At 33.6% G+C, this 24283-nt stretch overlaps 1 protein-coding gene across 1 annotated transcript in view; it reads right to left on the bottom strand.

Annotated features, from left to right (window-relative positions):
- LOC115215070 (nucleoporin NUP188 homolog) overlaps positions 1–24283 on the bottom strand; it is a 515758-nt gene that overhangs the window by 125927 nt on the left and 365548 nt on the right. Inside the window, exons 10-16 of the mRNA XM_029784227.2 lie at positions 23450–23539; positions 23043–23119; positions 21247–21318; positions 19554–19596; positions 13953–14156; positions 10466–10555; positions 9401–9466 (exon numbers count right to left, since the gene is read on the bottom strand). Coding sequence (XP_029640087.2) covers positions 9401–9466; positions 10466–10555; positions 13953–14156; positions 19554–19596; positions 21247–21318; positions 23043–23119; positions 23450–23539 — 642 coding nt within the window. The remainder of the gene's footprint in view (positions 1–9400; positions 9467–10465; positions 10556–13952; positions 14157–19553; positions 19597–21246; positions 21319–23042; positions 23120–23449; positions 23540–24283) is intronic.

Here is a 24283-nt window from a genome sequence, read left to right as displayed (position 1 = left end):
AATGAAAGACACCAACATCAGCTTCATTCTATGCAATCAACACAAAGATAAAACTGACCACATCATTTCTAGCTGTTAAATCCTTTTGAAGTTTGAAATATATTGACAAACATGACCAGAGTAGGAAACTGTGTTTACTATACAATATGATGACACGTCAAAATAAAAATAAATAAAAACTAATCAAGAATAGGTTGTATAAACATGTATAAAACTAATTTGTGACAATGGCTAATCAGACTGACAAGGAAATCAAAGCAGACCATTATAAAAAGAATATGAATGAAAATCTAAATAATCATAATTGGGGTACTGAGTATGATAAAGAAAAATCATAAAAAAAAAATTAAGAAAACCATGATTGGGCTACAACTTCAAAGCTCAGCACAGCCAACACAAGACTTTTCAATTTGATAGTACAATTCATATAATGTACTTTCTTCCCAATAATTTTCCAGTACTATAACACAAATGACATCCCAAATTAATATGTATCTACTAAATCATCCCCTATACTATGGCATATTTCATCTTTGATCTCGTTTTTGTTTATATCTGGCATCTTGGATATGAAAAAAAAAATCAGTGCTGGCTATAATTTCTATGCAAAATCTGTAGAGATAACCTTAACAAGTGATGTAATAGCACTGCTAACACAGAAGAACATAATATCTCTTATTATAAAAGGCAGATTTTATCTGCCTCCCAAACCGTTTGTTTATTATACAAATCTACAATATAGAATTTCTTCAATTAGAATTTACCTATCATTTTTACGAGTAGAATACATCGGGTCGTGGCAGGTACAGTTTTTCCTATTTCAACCCCAATTAAGCAAAAATTCGAGAAAACTCTATATTTTTAGATTTTCCTCTTTCATTTTAACTCCTTCACTCATACCATTACCACCACACTTCTGCTACTTTCTCTTTGCAAGTGTGCAACAATTAAAGTGAAACTTTTTATATAACAGGGATGAACTGCTTCACTCATGCTATCACCCTAATTTCTCCTACTTTCTCTTTGCAAGTGTACCTTAAACCACTACTCAAAAAAAAAAAAAACCCAAACAGAAACAAATAAATACATAACGATTTACTCCTCACACAATTTCTTCAATTAGAGTTTACCTATGATTTTTCCAAGTACTTCCATTCGGTCATGCCATACAAAATTTCTTTCAATTTCACCCCCAAATAAGAAAAAATTTGAGAAAACTCAATATTTTAACATTTCACTCTTTCACTTCAAAGCCTTTACTCTGCCTATTACTCCCACTTCCTCTTTACACACATACACACGCAAATATATACGACAGTGTCAATTGTTGAAAGAAACTGTAAGCTAACGTGTGTGTGTGTGTGTGTGTGTGTGACAGGGATGAGCCATTCAGACTGGTCATCCCTTTTTGCAAGAAGAAGATCCCCTATGGTCTTATATGCTACACCACTGGTTTTCAATTCAAGAAGGACTATTCATTATAATACATCAGTTCCACACATTTACCCTGGTTCCATTTCGGACAACTGCACAAACATTTGCCATTTGACACATGTATGTAAACAAATTCCTTTCTTAAAAATTTCAATTCATTTTCTTTTTCAATTTACGTTTCTATACACTTTACGCAAATATTTGATTAAACAACTAAAACTTCACATTTCGAACATGTACGTAAACTACTTCCATTCTTGCAAATCTAACTTTATTTTCTTGCTTTTAACTCAAATTTCAATACATTTTACACACTCTGTCGCTATACTTGCATAAAAAATTTCTTCAGCTGCTAATATTTCTTTCTTTTCCTTCCACGGTTTACATTTTTCCACACATTTCATTCACATTACAATTTCTATCTTTAAGTAACTTTCACCCTTTCTTTTTCACATAAAATGCCACCGAAAAAGAGAAGTCGCCTCGGCCACCATACTGCAGCAGCAGCGGCGCAAAAGGCGATTATCGCAAACGAGTCTTCCGACAAAAAGGCTTTCAGACTTTCACAGAGCGCCTTACGTTCAGCGCAATCACGAGCTGCTGAAAATTTACAACAGCGCAACGCACGCCTAACATAAATGGCTTCATATGATGCTGCTTCCACGGCTTCAGACGGTCCGGAAACAAGGTCGAAGCGCAGCGCCATAAAGGCTTCTGCTGTTGCTGCACAAAGGGCTTCAGAGGACCCACAACAAAGGGCCACTCCACTGGCTACAAATGCTGCGGCTACTGCTGCTTCAACATTTTCGAAACATTCCCACGACTCAGACCAGCAACGTTCTACATTCCAGCGGAACAGTCGACGCCGCGGTCTGACGAGTCCAAACAGCCCTTACTGGCATCTACGTGCTTTCAAGTATGAGCCCAACTTCAATTACTCGATGCACGCTGACATAAATATTGGGGAAATGTGCTTCAATTGCCAATTATGCAATGCTAAAAACTGGGCTGCGATGTGCTGCTTAAACGGTAAGGTCAGCTTGCCCCCTCTTCGGGAGCTGCCAGACCCTTTGAAGGAATTACTTACTGGTTCCACCTCAAGGTAATCAAAATTCCTTCAACTCATCAGGAAGTACAATTGTGCATTTCAGATGACTTCTTTTGAGGCTAACGTTGTCAGAGAAACTGGTTGGATGCCTACTTTCAAGGTCCAGGGCCAGGTGTACCACCTTATTGGGTCACTCCAGCCACTACAAAATTGCAAACCTTCGTTCCTTCAAATTTATTTCATTACAAATTACAATAGGCAACTTGATTTGCGTTTCGACGTAATTCCACAACCTGCAAACACTGACACTGACAATTTCGCCAGGGATGTGCTGCTCACTCTGCAAAACATGCTTCATGACCACAACAGCTATATTCGCAGTTTCAAATACGCCTTGAAAACAGCCCCATCACCAACATTCACCATTGTCATCGATGCTCACAAAAAGCCTTCTGGGGAGCACGCGCGCCGATATAACGCTCCTTCGTGCAATAAAGTGGCCATAGTTCTCCATGGTGAACAGCACAAGCAGCGAGACATAGTTCTTCAAAACCGCGACAGTGGTCTTCAGCGTATTAATGAGATGCATCGGTCATATGACGCCCTGCAGTATCCCCTTCTTTTTCCGTATGGAGAAGACGGGTACCATTTCGGCATTCCTCACCACAAACCAAACGAGCCCTCGACTGCGACATCTAAAACCGTTTCATGTATGGCTTTTTACTCATACTGCTTCATGACAAGGCATAATGATTTCAACCCCCTGCACAGATCATGGGAACTGTTTCACCAATTTGCAGTTGACATGGCTGCAAAGATGGAGTCCGAGAGACTGTGCTTCATCAAATTGAATCAGAAGCAGCTGCGCTCAGACTCCTACATCCATTTGCGTGATGGCATCAGGAATGACACTGACGCCCGCAATATCGGCAAAATGTGCATTCTCCCCTCAACCTATACAGGGGGCCCACGGTACATGCACAAGCGAACACAAGACGCTATGACTTACGTTCGGCATTATGGGCGACCCGATTTATTCATTACCTTTACATGTAACCCAAAGTGGGTTGAGGTAACGCGAGAACTTCTCCCAGGGCAGCAGTACTGTCATCGCCATGATATTATTGCAAGGGTTTTCAGGCAGAAACTGGCTAACCTCATTCATTTAATTAAAAAAGGGCAGGTTTTTGGGCTTGTCTCTTGCCTACATAGGAAATCCACTCTCCTTTAACACAGCATGAAGTTTTGTAACAGCACATCCGCTGCCGTTCGTGCAAAACGAAGAGACCCTATTCACCTGCGAACGTTTTACATTGCCTTCCACGAATATAAAATTCTTACAATTATGAGAACAATAACATGGCTCTTTTCAAGGCAACCTCGCATTCAATTCTTACACCATTCTACGAGGGGGTAGGAACCCCTTTACACGGCTTTCTATACACTTACAAATACATTTATTCGCCGTAACTTATATCTATATTTGCCTGAATAATCATCATAATTCAGTGCAATCATTAACAGTACTTTCAAGCAATTCAGCCCCAAGCAATGCCGGGCAATTCTGCTAGTTGACTTATAAAAGTGTTTAATATACTTTGTAGTATATTATGGTTGCATAACAAAATACAGTGTTCCTACACATCATCAATACTAGAATTATAATAAAACTATCTATACATAAATACATACAAAACACATTAATTGTAAAATATGAATGATATTGTATGCACATGAAGCAAATGGTGGGTCTGGTGATAATCCTTTCTTTATTGGCCACATGCAATGCTAGGAAACAATAATAACGATTTCATTTATTTGCTACAAGGGCAATGCATGAGAGGATACAAGGACAAATTTCAAAAATGGAAGGAGTTTACAGAGAACCAATTATTTGAGAAAAAAAAGCCTATAAGAAAAAAACAACACCAAAAATATACAAAAGGGTTGAAATAACCCTGTAATTTCTTAGGTCACAAATGTTGTTGGGGATGGGTGTAGTTGATAACAACAATTCTAGTAGTTATTGATCTTGGAAGTATGAAAGACAGAACATAAAAGACTTGACTAAATACTGCAAGGCACTTTCTATGTAACTCTATTGATTCTACCATCTAAAATCATACTGTTATAACTACTACTATTAGTACTACTCATAATAATAGCTATGACAATGTCAATAATATCACTGTCATTTGATAAATTAGCTGAGGTAAGAACTTGGGAATAAAAAAACTAAAACTTTGAAAGATGAAGGTAATTGCAATCCTAGTAATAACCGAAGCAGAAAGGTAGCAAAATCTTTACAAAATATAAAAAAATTGTTATTACAGGCATTGCTCACGTTTTTCATAGAATATTGTCTCCATGATAATCTTATCAGATGACATTGTATGTACTTTATTGGATATGCTAGTTTTTTCTGCCTTGTTTCTTGCATATGTAATCTGTAACATTCTGATTATAGTTTCTCTTAACCTATGTCTTCGAATGATGACATGTCAAGTAATGAATACAAATAATGATTGAAAGTGAGGAAAAAAAAAATAAAAGGAATGTTAAAGAAGAACATGTTTCAATATTTGACACACATCACATATCATCTAAACAAGATCATAAAAATAGCAATTATGGAAACAAAATGTTTGACACGACAAACAAGGAAAAGAAATTACAATTACAACAATGAAAGCAAAAAATATAATCAGTAAAACAACAAAGCGATGAGAACACAACACTGGTGGTAATTGCAATAGTATAATAAAAGAAAGTCCACCAACAACAGCATAATAAACACAACAGTTTACGAGCAAAGGAGCAACTAAGGAAAATAACCCCAAGATGAAATGCTTATGAAAATTCTTTAGTGTAACAACATCAGAGATAGCTCTTAATACACATCAAAACTAGATTAAACTAATGAATTAAAAAATAATAATTTATATATGGTTATGTGGTTTACTGTTGTAATTTCATTAAAGGTTCCCATATGACACTCATCTTTATGCTATGATGATTTCTTCAATAGTCTTATCTCACTCTGTTTTTCACAATCTAGTATTTTGACTATGTTATATAGTGGCCCTTTTCTGTCCTGGCACATTGGGGCAAGTGACTTTCACTATAGTCTTAGGTTGACCTGTACATTGTGAGAGAAATCTAACAGGACATAAACTCTATGAAAGACCACATTGTATATGTACACACACAAGTATTTGTGTGTGTGTGCTTTTCAGTGTGTCTTCATATACATACCATGTGAGTAGCACTGACATCTGTTTTTATCCCACACAAACAATTTGTCCTGCAGCTTAGTGACCCAACATGTAAAGATCAGTGGAATAAAGTACTTTACTTGAAAATAATTCAGAGTTGGCATCAAGAAGAGCATCCAGCAATAGAATACTGCTCCAAGATGACTTATCTAAACTTGCCAGTAGGGTAAAAGCAGATGTCAAAAAGATGCATATGAGTATACACACACAATCACACACACACACATATATATGCATATGTGTGTGTGTGTGTCCATGTACATGTTTGAGATTGCTTTACATTAGCACTCACTTCCATATATGTTACAACCAAAAAGTGGTCATGTTTTCACTTCTATCAACAAATCAACTGTTTGCTTCAAGCCTCCAAAGTTGTGAGTGAAACTGGAGATCCCTTACTTGAAAAATAGATAAGATTTTGTGATAGGACTGACATCCAGCTGAAAATAATGCCACAATAAACTATCCATTTAATCCATGCTAGCATGGAAAAACAGATATAAAAATGAACAAATGAATAAATATATATATACGAGGGACGTTCAATAAGTAATGCCTCTGACCCACTTGAAGTTGTTTGATCTAGCTGAAATTTTGCATGTGCAATCATTTATATCTCTATAGAGTAAGTGGAAAATTACAGCTCTGAATTAATTGTGGTTTCTGATTTACAGGTGTTTGAACCGAGTCAAGTGTGAAATGGAGCCTGTTGAGTGTCGAGCAGTGATCCGGTTTTTGTATTTGAAAGGACGCACACCACGGGAGACTTTTGATGAAATGAAAGTAACTTATGGTGATGATGCCCCATCATATGACCTTGTAAAACGCTGGCATCGTGAATTCAAACATGGTCGGAACTCTGTGGAAACACTCCCAGATCTGGTCGCCCCTTCTGCCATTGATGAGGCATCTGTCCGTCAAGTTGAGGCTGCCATTTTGGAAGATCGACGCATAATTATTCGCCAAATAGCCCATGAGGTCAAGATTAGTACCGGGTCTGTGGAAACTATCATTCATGACCATTTGCATATGCAAAAGGTGTCTGCCAGATGGATTCCCAGGTTGCTCACGCCTTTCCAGAAGCAAGAACGCGTTGAGTGCTCGAGGGTGAATTTGGAGATGTGCCAAGAAGATGAGTCAAAATTTTTCAAAAGACTGATTACACAGGATGAAACCTGGGTCCATCACGATGATCCAGAGACCAAAGCCCAGTCAATGATGTGGAAGCACCGTGACTCACCCCCTCCAAAGAAGGCAAGGGGGCAGCCCTCCGCTGGCAAGGTCATGCTCACAGTCTTCTGGGACCAGGACGGAGTAGTGATGGCGATGAACTCCTCCCCCATCCCCCTACTTTCCTGACCTTGCACCCTCTGATTTTCACCTCTTCCCAGTCATGAAGTTGTCTTTGAAAGGAAAGCGTTTCCCAGATGATGCAGCCTTGATTTCTGAAGTCACGTTCAGGTTGGAGGACCAAGCTGGGGTCTTCTACAAAAACGGTCTCCAGAGCTGCATCAAACAATGGGAGAAATGCGTAACTCTGGTCTATGTAGAAAAAGACTAATAACTGTGCCAAGTTTCGTTGCTCTACTGCTATGGGAAGTGGGTCAGGGGCATTACTTATTGAACGCCCCTCATAAAGTCTATAAATATATTTCATCCAGAACTGTTTTATGTGACTCTAATTAATTCCAGCCTGCCCACACCAGCAAATTTATTGTTTGCACTTCTTATATATCAGAGCTATATTGTTCCCAGCTGTGAAGGCATGTGGCTTAGTGGTTAATGTATTTGGCTTACAATTGTATGGCCATGAGTTCAATTCCTGGTGGCATATTGTGCCCTTGAGTGAGACATTTTATTTCACTTTGCTCCAGTTCACTCAACTGGCAAAAATGAGTTGTACTGATAGTTAAATAGGCCAACCATGTCACATTAGACATATCATGCTGAATCTTTCAGAGATATTTGTATACATTTTTGTGGAGTGCTCAGTCACTTGCCTATTAATTCCATGAGCAGGCTGTTCCATTGTTCAAATCAACTGGAATAGTTGTCATTGTAATTGATGGAATGCCCAGCCATTGTTCACAGCCCTATCAGGGCTATGAATTTTGTGGTTGATGATGCTTAACAATGTAGAAACGCATGTGTCCTGCAATCTGATGACATTATTCATACATGTTGCCATAGAGGATAAATTTCTCTCCAGACTATTTCCTCAGTAAAAGATCTTCTCAAGTTCAAGTGTACACATACATTAACTATATGTTACTGAACTAAAGTCATTCAGTATGCTGATTTTGCTGCAAGATTTCTTCTGTTCACAGTCTATTTAAAACTTGTTTATAATATTGAGCATGGTTTCCATCATCTAGCCTGATTAGGTAATATTAAAATTTCTATATGAAATTGCCTGCTTAGGCAACTGCAGGTGAAATATCTAGCCAAAACTAAACCCCTGTACCTGGCTTTTGAGATGGAGAAAGCCTTTGACTGAGTCCCTTGTTCCCTTATCTGGTGGTCAATGTGGAAGCTAGGGATAAATAAGTGGTTGGTGAGAGCTGTACAAACCATGTGTGGGGAAACCGTCAGTTAGGTGTAGGTTAGCAATGAGTATAGTGAGGAATTCAGGGTACAAGTAGGCATTCACTGAGGATCAATCCTCAGCCCCCTCTTGTTCTTCATAGTCCTCCAGGTAATAACAGAGGAATTTAAGATGGTGATATGCTGTGCTTGAGAAGACCAGTAGCATATAAAAGACACTCTTCAAACATTGGGTGATATGCTGTACTTGAGAAGACCCAATGAGCCAAGTGAAATTGTAGTCATGGCTGATGCCAGTATTGTGTACCAGGCACCCATGCTGGTGGCACGTAAAAATCACCCTTTGAATTTAGGGCCTCACTGAGGCAGTGACAGTGACTGAGACCTTTGGCAATACACCGTGATTGAGAAGACTTGTCAAACCAAGTGAGATTATAGTTGTAAATGATACCACTGTTTCGTAACTGGTACCCATGCCAGTGGCATGTAAAAGGCACCTACTACTCTCTTGGAGTGGTTAGCACTAGGAAGGGCATCTAGCAGTAGAAACCATGCCAAATCAGATTGAAATCTGGTGCTGCTCCCCACCTAACCAGTTTTCAGTCAAACTGTCCAACCCATGCCAGCATGGAAAATGGATGTATGATGATGATGATGACCATATCTATATGCAATATAGGTATATATTTTCTTCACATTTTAGAACCTTATATTGTATAATAATATTGTAGCAGTTTAATTGGAGAAAATACAAGCTCCAAACAACCAATATAAAGGCCTCAACAATCTACATAATCTGCATAAAATATATTACGAAAAACAAAATACACTGTAATTGTTAGACAGATAGAAGACAACATAAAAATGACAAGTACATTTCAATAGCAAAATTAAGCCAACAAGGGAACTTCTACAAGGTTATTTGCCCAGCTAGAAATTAACTAAATTTTCTTAAAATCACAGCCTAATATCTTTGAAAAAATGGGATCACTTTTGATCATAGGCTTTCTCAGTCAAGTCTGGCCTGAGACTAAAGAACAAAAACAAGAAAGGTAAACTTTAAAAAAAAATTATCATATAAAAGCATAAAATCACCTACCTGTCTCCACATATCATTAGCAATAGATGGTTTACTCAAAAGTTGAGATATTACTGTGCAAAGAACCTGCAAATTGAATTTAAAAACAAATTTTCACTCACAGTTTTATCATTTTTTTTAAATGACAGCAGAGAATGAAGAAAATTATTATGCATTGGTTCAAATTATGAATTGCAAAAAAGAAAGACAACTTCTATACAAATTCAGGAAAAAAAATCAATTATAAATATATCTTGTCTATGAGGAAGGAATTACAAACTGAGCATCTTATTTGAACCTGTCTCTTATTTGGTATTTTAGAAGTGGAAATAAACTATTATATTATCAGAGGACATCTATGAAAATTAGAACATATTTATGCCAATAGTGTGATAAAATGTACCTAGTCCCACTGTAACACATAAATAATAACAATCTTAGTTATTTCTGTTGCTTTATGTACAAGGTGGTGTAAACCATAATGTGTGATAGGATCATTGTGAGACATTCAGCTCAAATCATCTGAAACATGTAAAATGATAATGAAGTTTTTTTTCCAACTTACTTTCTAATTTGATAAAAAAAATTTAAATGGTATCATAATAAGCATAAAGAATAGTTATGAAATATTAACTGTTGTTTTACAAAAATTCTTTCTAATTCAAAAATTCCAATAGTTATATACATCCTAAAATGTAGAAGTGGAGTAAAGCATACAGGACTACAAATCCTGAACTATTTTAATCTTACATAACTCAATTTACGTAGTAGTCAGATATAGTAGTAGGTATTATACCAAAGAATGCTAAATGTGATAATGTCCAATCTTTTATCTGCATAATATCACAAATCTGGAGCTAAGCACTGGCACAGACACACTCTTAAGGCTTTGGAGTTATTTGCATTTTTTTCACAATTACATCCTATATAAAAAGGATAAAAAACAAAATGAATATACATTGCTGTGGTCCATCATTAACTATCTAATTTGCTCACTAAATAACATTCAGTGCAACAAACATTTTGTAACTTTAATTATTATGAGGTTATAAAAAAGAAGGAAAAAATAAAAGAACAGTGTCTTACCTCTACGCCACCTACAGTGTCTTCCTGAAACTGATCAAGTAATGTACAGAGGAGGGTATATACAGTACAGTATGCAACTGATGAAACAACCTGGTGATACAACAGAAAACCTCATTAGATATTGCAGATGAAATATCTTCAGAAAAAGATGTAACATGTGACATCTAATAAAGAAAACAATGAAATCATTGCCAGTTAGGAAACATATTTGAAAAAATTTTACTAAAAAGAAAAGAAATACAATGAAGAGAAAAATCAAAATAAAATATCACAGTTCTGAGAAATTAATATCTCAGAAAATAATAAGACAATTAAAAATGATTTCCTTGCTTTTTAAAATAATTTTTTCAAAGTCACTGCATTGTTAATTGAATATAGGAAAGCAATAGAGTTAAGATTAATAATTCTCTAATTGACTAAAACACTTTCATGAGCTAATTATTGGTCTACTGGATTACTAAAAGAGAAGAAAGATGTTTAACTTAAGTTGATACAATACTAACAAATTTTAGAGAAAAATTTATTTATCACATCTATACAATTATTAACCCAGAGCTCACTTTATATTATTTAAGGTGCTGAATCATTCAAGTGCACTTTATTTCAACTTAGTCCATCAAGCTAGACTGAACCACACAAAATATTGCAAGATTTTGGAAACAAAATAGATCAATATCAAAATTATAAACATCACATTTTCTATTTTCAGAATGCAAAGCTCTAACAACTATTTTATGATGAAAGTGAAGGCTTTAAATAAAAATATTATTTCATTGGCTTTCCATAAATATATAAAAGTATTGTGAAAACTAAGTCTTCTATTTAAATTTGCTTTTAAATCCATCAGCTAAGTAGCCTGTTGAAGATATATTTGAAGATATATATGAAGATATATTTGCTACTTCATACACATGTCGACATGAAGAAAATATATAAAATTACCTAAAAAAATTTAGTGAAACTTTAATCAAAATTCTTCATCTAATTGTTTTGGATTGAGAAAAAATATTTTCTTCCATTTGTAATGTAATATTCAATTTTCATTTTCAAAGTTTTCCCTACCAAATGAATATTTTCTCAACAACATGAAAGGAACTAATAAAATTTTAATCTTCTCTTGGTTTAATATTTTACTGAGAATTTGAACAAAAAATTAGAAATGCAAAGATAGAAAATGACAAAGACAATGAGTAAAAAGCATACATATTCAGACAGTGTTCAATAATTGTGAATATTTTCTCACTCATTTCACTTGTTTTGTTAAAATTTAATTTTACTTCAATGTTTCTCAGTTCAAATAAAAGCCAGATGAGGAAAGTAACAACAACAAAATAGAAAATGACTACAATGACTTGAAAAGTCAGAAGTTTGTACATCATAGCTTAAACATGTGAATAAAATTGAAGAAATTACTATCTTGAAGAGATTCAGCAGTTCAAGTATTACTGCACTGTTTCTTTGATATAGATTTCTTAACTTAATACCAGTAAGGATTTTCTGACAGATTAAAACAATAGCATATACTACTGGATAATCTAGGTGTGCTGAAACAAAGCAGAAAACTAGAATACATACCACATCTTCTATCAATAAGCTATTTACTATGATCTGTGGAAAGATGCCAATATTTTTTTTATATACCAAACGATGATACTCTCTTAATGACAAACTGCTATTCTACCTTACTTGGTTCAAGACACACTCCATCAATTATTTACTATTATCTAAAGAATTGTAAATTACAATTCTTTAGATGTATTCAGTTTTGCTAATTAGGGAAACATAACTGAAAATCAGAGCCCCAAATCATATTACTCCCTCATACTACAGACCATGGCTAACTTTAAATTGATCTACATAACCACTGTCACTGAATGAATACAACCATGCTAAATGTTACATCAGAGTCAATTCTAACAATTAAGGCTGTTAGCATTGGCACTGATGGAGCATTTAATATTCTATTCTCAGAAATATATCCCTTGATCTCATTGGCTTCTTTATAAGTCTGGGAGTTTTATCTGCCATGCAGTTTCGCCACAATCTTTGCCCACTTACTATAGCTACTCCTAGATTCATCTCTGTCACTGCACGCCTATCCTCATTCTCCCACCCTGTACATCATCTCCCTATTTTCTACTCAGGTTTATTATACTGCTTCTCTCTACCCTTCCTGCACTTCCACATATTACCTCCTCTTTCCTGAGCCTTTTCTGTTTTTCTCATCTCCCACTCCCATATTATATTTGCCACCTCCTACACCTCCACCCTTGTTCCATCCCTTACATTCACTTCCACTCCCATCTATAACTCTCTAGTCACAGTCTAATACATTTATCCACCCACCTTGCCTTATTCTCAGTCTGTATTCTCTCTTACTCTTGAGAGTATGCTCTGACACTTCATCCCCATTTTCTTGTTTCCAGCAACTCCAACTCACCCTTATATAGCCATGTATCTCTTCTATAGCAAGATACCTGTTCCTCATACTTTGGCCTCTCAACACTATTCTCTCCACAACAATCTCACTTTGTGCAGACTTTCTCATTCTCTAGTGAGTTACCTGGTTACCTGACTAGTGCCAGTATCACAAAAAAAAAAGAAAGAAAATAGAAACCCAAAACACCCAGTAATATATGTAGCACTGGGAAGGGCATTCAACTGTAGAAACCATGCCAAAATAGTTACTTGAGGTTGACACAATTCTCTGGCTTAGTAAAGCCTGTTAAAGCACACAAGCCAGCCAACTTGGAAGATAGATGTTAAATGATTACAGCACTATCCAATAAATTTTTCAATATTTCTCAGATAATCTGATATTGAATTCATGAAATCTGAACTCACTATCAATTACCTATTTTGTTCTTTTATACTAGTAACATGGATGAAAAAAACATTTTAGGAGTATAAGTATGGGAGAATTCTGGTTGTTAGGGTGTGGAACCAGACAGAGAATGTACTAGGGGAGGAGCAATGTTAGTTTTAGGAGTGGAAGGAGGTGTATAGATCAAGCATGTGTGAGAAGTTTTTGGCAAAAGGGAAGGAGGTGTATTGGGCCTTTATGGACCTAGAGAAGGCATATGACTGAGTGGATAGGGATGCAATGTGGCAGGTGTTGCGGTTGTATGGAGTAGATGGTAGATTGCTGAGAGCTGTTCAGAGTTTTTATAGAGAAAGTAGGGCATACATTAGGGTGGGTGGTGAAGTAAGTGAGTAGTTTGATATGAAGGTGGGGTAAAGACAGGGTTGTTTAATTTATATATGGATAATGTGGTGAGAGAAGTAAATGCTAGAACCCTTGGTAGGGGAGCCCAAATGGTGGGAGAAAATGGAGAGAAATGGCAGGTGAGTCAGTTGTTGTCTATATATAGTAGAGCTTGCTGCAGTTCTCTGGTTTGCCAGCTTCTGTCAAAACATCCAACCCATGCCAGTATGGAAAATGAATGTTAAATGATGGTGATGATGATGATGGTGCATATTTACTTACATTATCACATGAAAAATGTGGTCCTTCTAGCATAGTACTTATATAATTTAAAGACTTCAGTTGGGTAGCTTGTGAACCAAGTTTACGTATGATACGTTCATCTTCTCGGTCCACACTATGGCAACTCCGAGTAACAGTCCAACCAAGAAGAAGTGGTCCATGAGTTGGTAAGCCTGACAGACTTCGAAAAGATTTGTCAAGTGTCTGTAAGAGAGAGAGTATAAACAAATATATTTGAATGACAACATTGGGATATGTTTGTGTGTGTGAGTGTTGACCAATACAGATATGTAGATATAGTAACTGAAGAAATGAAAATATTAATATGCATATAAAAGGTAAGAGAGATGAGATACGGAAAGATTATCAAAATTTTAAGGAATAAAATATGACTCATATGGAGATATAAGATAGAAAGAGATCTATGTACATAATAGGCACACACACACATACACACAGAGTCATACGTTTTATGAGAATGCACAAGTATATGAGAGAATGGACATGAAATTCATTGATTCTGTCTTAGAAAACTTTCCAATATGAGTTTACAGCAATAAATATAGGAGAAACAACCAATTCAAGTATTATCTTTGATCTCTGGGTGAACTTATAACAAGTAATTTTGTAATCAATAACACTATTGCTCCATTTCTACTAAACCAAATTACATCTTGAACAAAGATGAAAAGTCAACAATTATGATGATATGAATACAATAAAAATCACCCAGTCAAGTTTTTTCATTAAAGTTAAGTTTTACAAGAATACAAAGGGTTGATTATGAATATTGCGTGTATTAATTTATGCATCTTTCTCACATTTGTATTTCAAAATTTCTTTAGACATCTCTGACTCACATTGCAAAAATAGCTTCTTATTGAAATTAAATCAAGACAAATGTCTTTAGTGTATATACTATGGAAGATTACAACTAATAGCAGATTTTACAAACAGCAGCTTGAACTCTACCACTTCACACTTGGAGGGAGAGTTTGAGACAGAAAAGTTAGAGGGATACAACTGAAATTTGTGAATATAAACAGAAAGGAATTCTAGAATGCAGTTTACAAAATAGAGATAATGAAAATGAAGGAATAATGAAAGAGTGGAATTGTTTAGAATAAAGGAATAACAAGTGGTTTTGATAGTTGAAAGGGGCTATCAATAGTAACAATAAGAGACATGTATAGAAGATAGTTATTGGAATTTTGGACAGAATTTAGTTCCAGTTTAATGGAAATATTGATGTTCTTGTACCAATTAAATAATTAAGATTCGTGTGAGAAAGGTTGTAACATTTAAATTTTCACTGATTGAAAGAACATTTATGAAGCACATGCATGCAAGCACATATACACAAACACATCATAGAGAATCTTTAAGGATTTGTATGGAGGGCCATTTTTCTAGTTTATGGTGCAATATCTCTTGCACTAAAGTAAACATAAAAATGAACTGAAACAATATATCTACATGCTAATTGTTTTCAATAAGATATGGAGAATAGTGAAACAGAAGCTTAATCTTTCAAGTCATTGAGCACTAGATGGCTTTTTAAAAATCTCCTCAATTACCAAGGCTACATTTTCTTTATGTGAAACCGCAATTTGAAACTGAAACTAGCCAAATAGCTGTTGAATGAGAATGTCTTTGCAATCTCAATAAAAAGAACTAAGAAAAAATCCTTAGGGATACCAATAACTTAGCCTATGAAAAACTGGAAATGGATAAGATAATAAGGGAATTTAATTCTGCTGATCTGATGTCTGTAGCTGGAGGATTAGAAAGGATATTAAAGCCTAAGCTTATGGGACTTTATCTGAAGAATCAAGCATCCAGAGATTAAACAGTAAACAGAAAATTCTTGGAGCTGGAATAATACTGAGGTTTTCAATATTTCAATAACAATAAATTGAAGCTGTGATAAAAGAGGAAAAACAAAACAACATTCAAATATCTTATAGAAATGAAAGACAAAGGTGGATACATCAAGTTATCTAGTTAACAACCTTACATTATAAATCCTGTAATAAACCTTAAATGTAAGGAGAAGCTTTCTATCTTCATATTCAGTATCTTATATAAACTATGCCAGCATCAATGAATGATTTTCTTTCTCTTAATTCCTTCTCTTCTCTTTTATTTTTACTTCATTCTCTCCTTTTAATCCTGTCATCATACTTTCATCTCTTATTCTTCAACACATTATTATAATGATTCTTTTCTTTCTTTTTAATTGGGATAAAAATCATTTTAGTTTTATTCTTCTCTTCTAAAGTCCAGTTCTGACCAATTGCTGTTGTCATTTGTTTTACTTATGGCCTCCTTTAACTGTAGCTAATACATCTCTCTTTCCCTCTATTTATTTTGTAATCTCTTCTTATTTCAATTATTTTATTAAAAACAAACTGTTTTATTTCCAAAATTTCCAGTTAAAAAAACAAAACAAAAAGACTAGTAATAACAGGTTTGTTTTAGTTTATCCATATCTCTACTTTCTTCAATTGCCATCAGTTGTGCCCCTTATAAGTCTCTTTTGTTCCTATTATTTAGATTCTCTATTTCTTTATTTCATTTCTAATGATTTGCTGAACCTCCCAATTAGTTTCTAATAATTTCCTTATCTTATCTCTATCTTTCCTCCCTTCACTATTTTAATTATCCCTTTCATTTCATTTAATTTTTTATTGTTTTTTTGAGAAAAGTAATTATTTTGTCTTTAATTTATGACACTAGTTTTTCTTCTTATATTCTAATCTCTATATCTACTTCCTCTTTTGCCATGTTGTTGATCTCTCCTATTTCACTTTTAAGTTGATCTTTTACCAAATTTTAGCAAACATTTTGTTCCTTCATGTTTTCTTTTATTTTGCAGTATGTCTTCTACATCATTTTCTTCCAGTGTAATTTTTCTATTCCACCCCCACTATCCTTCCACTACTATTTCAACCTGCTAGTGGGATTAAAGAGGAGGAATTTTTCTCATAGTCAAAAGGTCAGACATGAAAAGTCACTTTTCTTCCCATGGCATACAGGCTTATCTAAACTCGTTAACTGCATTCTATATCTCATTTGCCAATAGTCACCACTGGTAGTTTTCCAATTTTTTCCTTTTTAAACTTCTCTTACAATTATATTACTTTCTTTTACAATTACCTGATCTCACTGTTAAATGGGAAATTATATATTTTTAAAACTCTAATGAACTTTATTTCATCCTTCTCAATTCAGGACTCCAAATCTACTAGGATTAATTAAATTTGTTCTTCACTCTAATTAGCATTGACATCCTAGATCAGCAATGGTAAACCTTTTTACAACCTTAGATACTGAAATTTTAATTTCTTTAATAATTCTGTAATCGGAGTGTCACTCACCATATAAATATGTACTTTAGTTTTAGTAAGCTTTTTATAACATGATAATGCAAGGAAATTTTCTTTCAAAGTCCACCATGTGTGTCACCTAAAAACCTACCAATGTTCCCTATCACTGTCTAAACTGAAAATTAAATGGTCATCCATCCTACTGCTAACTTTGTTTAACCCTTTCGTTACTATATTTCTGAACAAAATACACCCCTTATGTGTTTCAATTAATTTCTAACATAATCATAAATTTAGTCTGGTTTCATTAAACAACTATAACTTTTTTATTTATCAATATATTAATGTGATTTTTGGAAGATAATTTAATGTAATGTTCTCAACCAATTCTATACTATAATTTTTGTCACAAAGAGACTCTAATTGCAGGTAGATACAGGTAAATTCAACAAAATATAAAATTATTAAAATTTTGTTCAAACATCGCTATAGAAAATGGGTTATTAGCTAATATTCAATTGGGTATACAACAAAATTTTACGATAGAATTTGTTATTCTGGGTAACTTTCTGATACCCATAATAATATTTATGGCAAAATAGTCTTAATTTCACTTAAGGTTGTGGGAAACCACTAACTATCCTTTCTTTCGCTTTGTTTACATTTAGCGTAACGGTTCGTTTCCGCCGTAATGAGTTCAAATAGACTCATCGGAAAAAGTAAAAAGAAATAGTCTATCACTTTACTCTCCTGGGAAAGTCTGTGGCTTGGTCCAGTTTCTTCAGAAAAATCACCGAAAGAAACAGTTTTTAAATTTTCACTCCATTCAGGTACCAATTCATTTTCTTTATTGCTGTCGGAGCTCTCGGATTCACTGTTTTCACTTTCGGAAAATGAAACATCAGATTCATTATCAAATACCACATGCTTTTTTTTTTCAGTCATAGAGTTAGATTTATCAAGGTCTTCAGTAGAAAATCCTTTGAATTCTGACTCGCTGCTTGATATAATGAAATTCGTATCCATTTTTTGTCAGAATTACAAATTCTGAAAACATAATAGAAACAAATTTCGGGAAAAAAATCTCCCAAAATTCACAGAAGTAAAATTACACTTCGATCGTTGTACAAAACTGTAGATAAACTGTTTACGAAGTATAATCACTTGTTTTCACGAATGTACTAAAGAGATTTGCTCTGATATTCTCATTTAAATATGAATAGGTAAATACGGGCAGGTTTGGTCACATTAACCAAAATTTTTTTCGGGTGGCATGGGTGGTTTGGTAACGAAAGGGTTAAGGAATGTCATTCAACAGGAAAACAGTTACCCAATCAAATCAAATATTTAGAGTTATAAAAATATTCCAAATATTCCAAATAACTATAATATGGCACTGGAAGACTCTATACAATAACAATTCATCAATTTAATCTTAGCTAAAGCATATGTACATATTAAATTACAACAGATGACAAACAGAAACTAAACCATATTAAATATTTGATTTTACTTAAAGGTGTGTGGAGAGTGACACTAAAAGATATTAGTTATTTCAATAGCATGGACATTAGTCATTAATCAAATACAGACAACTGCCAGAAAATTCTGGGTCCATTGTTTGGAACTCACATAATGTCTTCCTCTAGTCAATGAGACACCAGCAGTGGATTTGAATTCTAAAAGTATAAGACAGCAGACTAACGTCTTACCTACTCAGCCACTGAAATTCTCAAGAACAATCAATAGTTATACCCTTCCCCTATGTAGTTTATATTTCTCAACAGACCAAATTTTCATTTATAAATTTCTAATTATCTAACTGAACCGTCTCATAGTTCATGTTTGATTGTGAGCAAGATGAAAATAAAGATAATAATAATGATATAATAAGAGGGATACAGTTGGATATAAGCTTTAAATGTAATGAACCATGAGGTCACCCTATGAAAATAAGAAAAGATAGACTCAATTGTTTATGATTTTTATGACAATCTCAGCCCATTCTCCTATATAAGCTGAAAGACAATAATTTTAATTCTTACAGAATTTTTACAAAATAAATAATTGATACTATATTTCTTGAAAGTAAAGAGAAACATATAAACAAAGATCAATCTAAGAAGAAACTGTTGTTTCAAAATACATAAAAGAAGATGAGACAAATGAAAACAAAATGAAGAAATAAAATAGAATAGAAGTAAAACAACCAATAATATTTAAAGTCTATTATTTGTTAATAAAGAAGTTATAAATGTAATTTAATACATACTTTGAAGTCTTCACTATCTTTTAATAAGGGATGCAGATGAAAGCTGTAAAAAATATACAAAAATTACAAATAACAGCAATGAAAAAGTTGGAATAATTGAAATGATGTTTCATTAGAATAGTAATCTAAAACAAACAACAACAATAATGATAGTAGTTGTTGTACAGTGTGAGATAGTACATGAAATTTAGTGCCATAAAGATTTATTGTTAAGTTATTGATTATCAAGTGAAAACATTATTTACTATATCAATGAAATCATGTAAACATGACTGTGACTTAATAGTTTACAGAAAAATTGGTGAATATATCATTATTAGTTTTCTGACTCTAAATCCAGTCTTTCTTGCAAAGAGTTAAAATTACAAACAATACGTTACCAAGAGAAGTGATTAGGATTCAATTATATAACTACATAACTATCCAATAAATCACTGGCTGAGATGGTTTTGTCCCATGAGATACATTACAATGCAGAAAACAAAATTGTAAAGTGAAATTTTGTGTTTTTGGAGGTTGAATATACACAAAAATACTGACACAGACATGTTAGGTACCTGTCTAAATACAAACTAAACTCAATAAGATATCTAGTAAAATATAAATAAATGTATTTTTCATCTACTGGGCAATAAGTGGTGAAGAAATGCTAATCCCACAAATTTGAAAGTTGTTGAAATGATAATCATGCACACATCATATGGGTTGCTATAATTGGTTTGGTTAACAGAAAATACTTTTTCCAAGAGGCTAAGGAAAATAAAAGAAAAATTCCATTGTATTTTCCCATAGGTATTTAAAAAGATTTGAAAAGCAAAGTGCATTCCAGAAGTTTTGAGACTTTTCTTTTAAAATCAGTTATAACTGTCCTAGATTATTGTAATTTTAGTAAATCATTCCTACACATCTAATAAAACAACCTGCCAGCTTTTGCTATTCCAAACTGAAGGAGACGGCTGCAACAGCACTTTAAAAATAACCCTACTTAAACAGTTTGTCACAGCTGATTAGTTTGCAGAATGCAGTTGGGACATGAAAGACAATTTAGAAGCTCACTATGCAATAAAGTTTAATATTAAACTGGACAAAAACACAACAGAAACTTACGAAATGCTCCTGGCTGCTTATGGATTAACTTGTATGAGCTGAGCATCTGTGTTTTTGTAAGTCCACTAGGAAGCTTGTGATATTCTCTTCTGACACCAAGAGCATCATCTACATTCACCAGGTTCCCTCTGGCCAGACAGTCAACAAAGAATACTTTGTGGAGGTTTGAAAGGGGTTCAGGAAAAGATTTCATTACAAAGGGTCACAGTACACCAGGACAATGCACTAGTCCACAATTCTATCCTGGTAACCAACTACTTGACAGAGATGGAAATCAAGACTGTCCTGCACCCTCCCTACAGTTCAGACCTTGCTACCAGTAACTTTTGGTTGCTCCCTAAACTGAAAAAGATGAGAATGACTGTGACAAGGGTCCTGGATACCTTCACTTTGGAGGGTTTCCACAGGGCTTTCATGAAGTTGCTTGAGTGCTACAAGTGCACTAAATCAGGAGATGCTACTTCGGAGATTGGAATCTTGTACTCTTTTTAAAATCAATGTCTTCCCTGAAAAGTCTCAAAACTTCTAGAATGCACCTGGTAGATAGTCAGTAATCAGAATGGAAACATTACTGAATCAACATTACCTGTTATTCTTAGCACAGAGCTGAATTAAGTCAAAGTCAAGGATCTTCAAAATCATGATAATTTGTAAGTACCTTATAAAAGAAAAAAATAAAATGAAAAAGCTGAGGAAAGATGTTTTTAGTGATTTATTCAAATATTGAATTAAAGAAAAACACTAACTGATTACTTTGAGCAATTTGTTTCAGAACAAATGATTTTAAACATTTTCAGTCTATTTTACACTGTAAATGATAATATATCATTTTTTCTTAACAGCTGTTCTCCATGGTCACACATTTTAGACAAGAGATCACCCAACTGAAATCATCATCATCATCGTTTAACGTCCGTTCTCCATGCTAGCATGGGTTGGACGGTTCGACCGGGGATCTGGGAAGCCAGAAGGCTGCACCAGGCTCCGGTCTTATCTGATATACTATGTTTTGTGATTTAGAAATTTATATTCAATAAGTAAAAACTAAATAGAAATACATCTTAAGTGGATGGTTCACAAATATAACCAAGTAATATTTTCATGTTCCGCAAATAAATTTATCATACTTTTTAACAAGTAAAAAAAAACAAGCCAATGGTGTAGAAATTACCTAAAAACAATGGTCAAGTTAGTGTTATTTTAATTCTTTCTGCATATTTGATGCAGAGAAAATTAAAGAGAAAATTTAGAAATGTTTATAAAGTGGAGAAATGATAATAATTAATGACATCTTTTTTAAAATTATTTTAAGTATAATAGATAATCCTGGATGTGTTTCTGTCTTAGTAGACCTTCTCAGCAATACATACATATCACTGTTATCTTCTGTATTTGCAAGAATAATTAAATAAAACTAAAATTGTTTTTTTCCTCACAAAATAATTATTTCTACTTATCTTTTTATTGCCTACTGCATATGATGCTCACCATATATAAGGGCTGCAGTACAAAATAGCTGTTTTTATTTAAAAGTTGATTGTGTTTAAGTACCTAAGCTTAATAGTAAGACAGCAAACAAAATGAATAGTTTACAAAGGCATGCAACTCAGAATGACTGAAGTAAGAGTATTACTAGCCAATGATTTGAGTCAAGTTAATATTATTGGCATTCCCCACCCTCTTGTTTTTTTTTTAGTCTTAAGAAAATGTGAAAAGAAATTTTAAATGGTTCTTTCTTTGGTTGAGTAGATTAAAACCAAAGATAACAATCATGATAGATAAAAGAGATGGAAGTCAATGAATTTATACAGAATCCAAATTTTGCATCAAATTATAAAACATAGTAATGACCTTTTCTCAGTAATAAACTGATAAACATTTATTATCAGAACATATTGATAACCTCAGGATATTGCATATAAAGGCAGCAAATCTCAAGACCAAACAAGTGTAAATAAACAAGAATAGGAATGTGGATTCATCTGATCTGGACTACATTAATTAATGATACTGATATAACAGCAGTAACATTTATAAAATAATCAAGATACTACTGGTAGAGACTTTCAGTGAGCTTAAGTGAAGTAAAATATACTTGATTATTCAAGCATCAATAATATGACATTACTTCAAAAGAACAACTGATGTCTTACACCACAAGAAAGAAGGCAAATCTCTTATAATACTTTTTAAATGGTTTTCAAAAAAAATTTGGCTTCAGAAGATGTATTTATTTATATTGAATTCTTGGCAATGTCACTTTCAGTGAAAACAAAACTGCCAGTGTTTCTTAACTATTCAAAAATATATTACAAAAAACGACTTTTCTTTAAATGGAACTCTTCATTTTAAATAGAATTGAAAATATTGAAAAGAACTTACTCAATTTTTTTCAGGTACTTTTCGGAAGATACATCAAGTACATGGCAGAATTTCTGCCATTGACCAAAACCTTGATTCTAGATTTAAAATGATTTAAATTTACTTAATATGTTGAAAGAAATGCCAATATAATTCCATATTTAATTCATACTAATCAGCAAAAGTAAGACAAAATCCATACATGTATGTTATAAGTATTCATGACTAAGTGATTCAGATAATAAATACAACACCGAACTAAATTTCAATAAAAATAATAAGTGTAAAAATTATGAAATTAATTTAAAGAATATTCAAGAAAATATGGAAGTTTCAAAATAACTTGATTATATTATAATAATATTTACTACCATGATATTAGGATATTCTGCTAAAATCTGTTTTAGGAAAAGCAAATGATTTCTTACCTTGAATTTATCAAGAAGTGATATGAATTTTTTTGAATCACATTCTGCAATATCTCCAAGTGATATAAGCATGCATTCCAGAAGTTCACACTAAGAGGAAAATAAATATACTTTGATAATAGGACAGGATTCCTTTAACAGGTAGTTATATTTTGAACAGTATATTATGGTAATATTTAGAGAGAGAGAGACAGAGAGAGTCTTTATGTGAAGAAAAGTTAACTGAACTTTTACATGTTAACCAGTTTATTAATACCCTAACCACAATATTTTCATTAAACTTAGCTCTAGCATTAATATCACCTGGGTAACAGAAAATATCTATGTTTAGGAGTCTTTTGAGTGCATAAATGCACTTACATGTATATACACACCTAAAAATTTGAAAATATTTCAGCAGTTGTAGTTGTGTACTAACCTGAAAGAATTAATGCAAGCTTTGATAGCTCTCCATCCCTGCTCACTGTATATTACCAATATTGCTTCCTATGTTCTCATTGGGAAACAACTCAGATTTCAACAGTGTTCCCAAATTTATAATCTAGCATTTGCTTTCATGACTGTCTTTTTCACAGCCGAGAAAAGCTCCAAAGATCCTAATTCTAATCAATCATCTACCTACACACCTATATCATCTTTTTTGACTAGCCTCTAATCATATACAAGCACAACAGAACAAATACAGAATAGAGACTATGAAAATAACATCAAATTTAGAATTATGCATGTGTGTGTGTACACATGCCTGTCACATGTACTTAAAGGGTACCTAGAATTAAAAGATAATGGCAGTTATCTAGATGATATTATTAGTGCTTTAGACAGAATTATTGA

This window comes from Octopus sinensis, linkage group LG1 (genome assembly GCF_006345805.1).
Source record: "Octopus sinensis linkage group LG1, ASM634580v1, whole genome shotgun sequence".
Lineage (NCBI taxonomy): Eukaryota > Metazoa > Mollusca > Cephalopoda > Octopoda > Octopodidae > Octopus > Octopus sinensis.
Note: the sequence above shows the minus strand (reverse complement) of the source record. Positions and strands in the feature narration are given on the sequence as shown.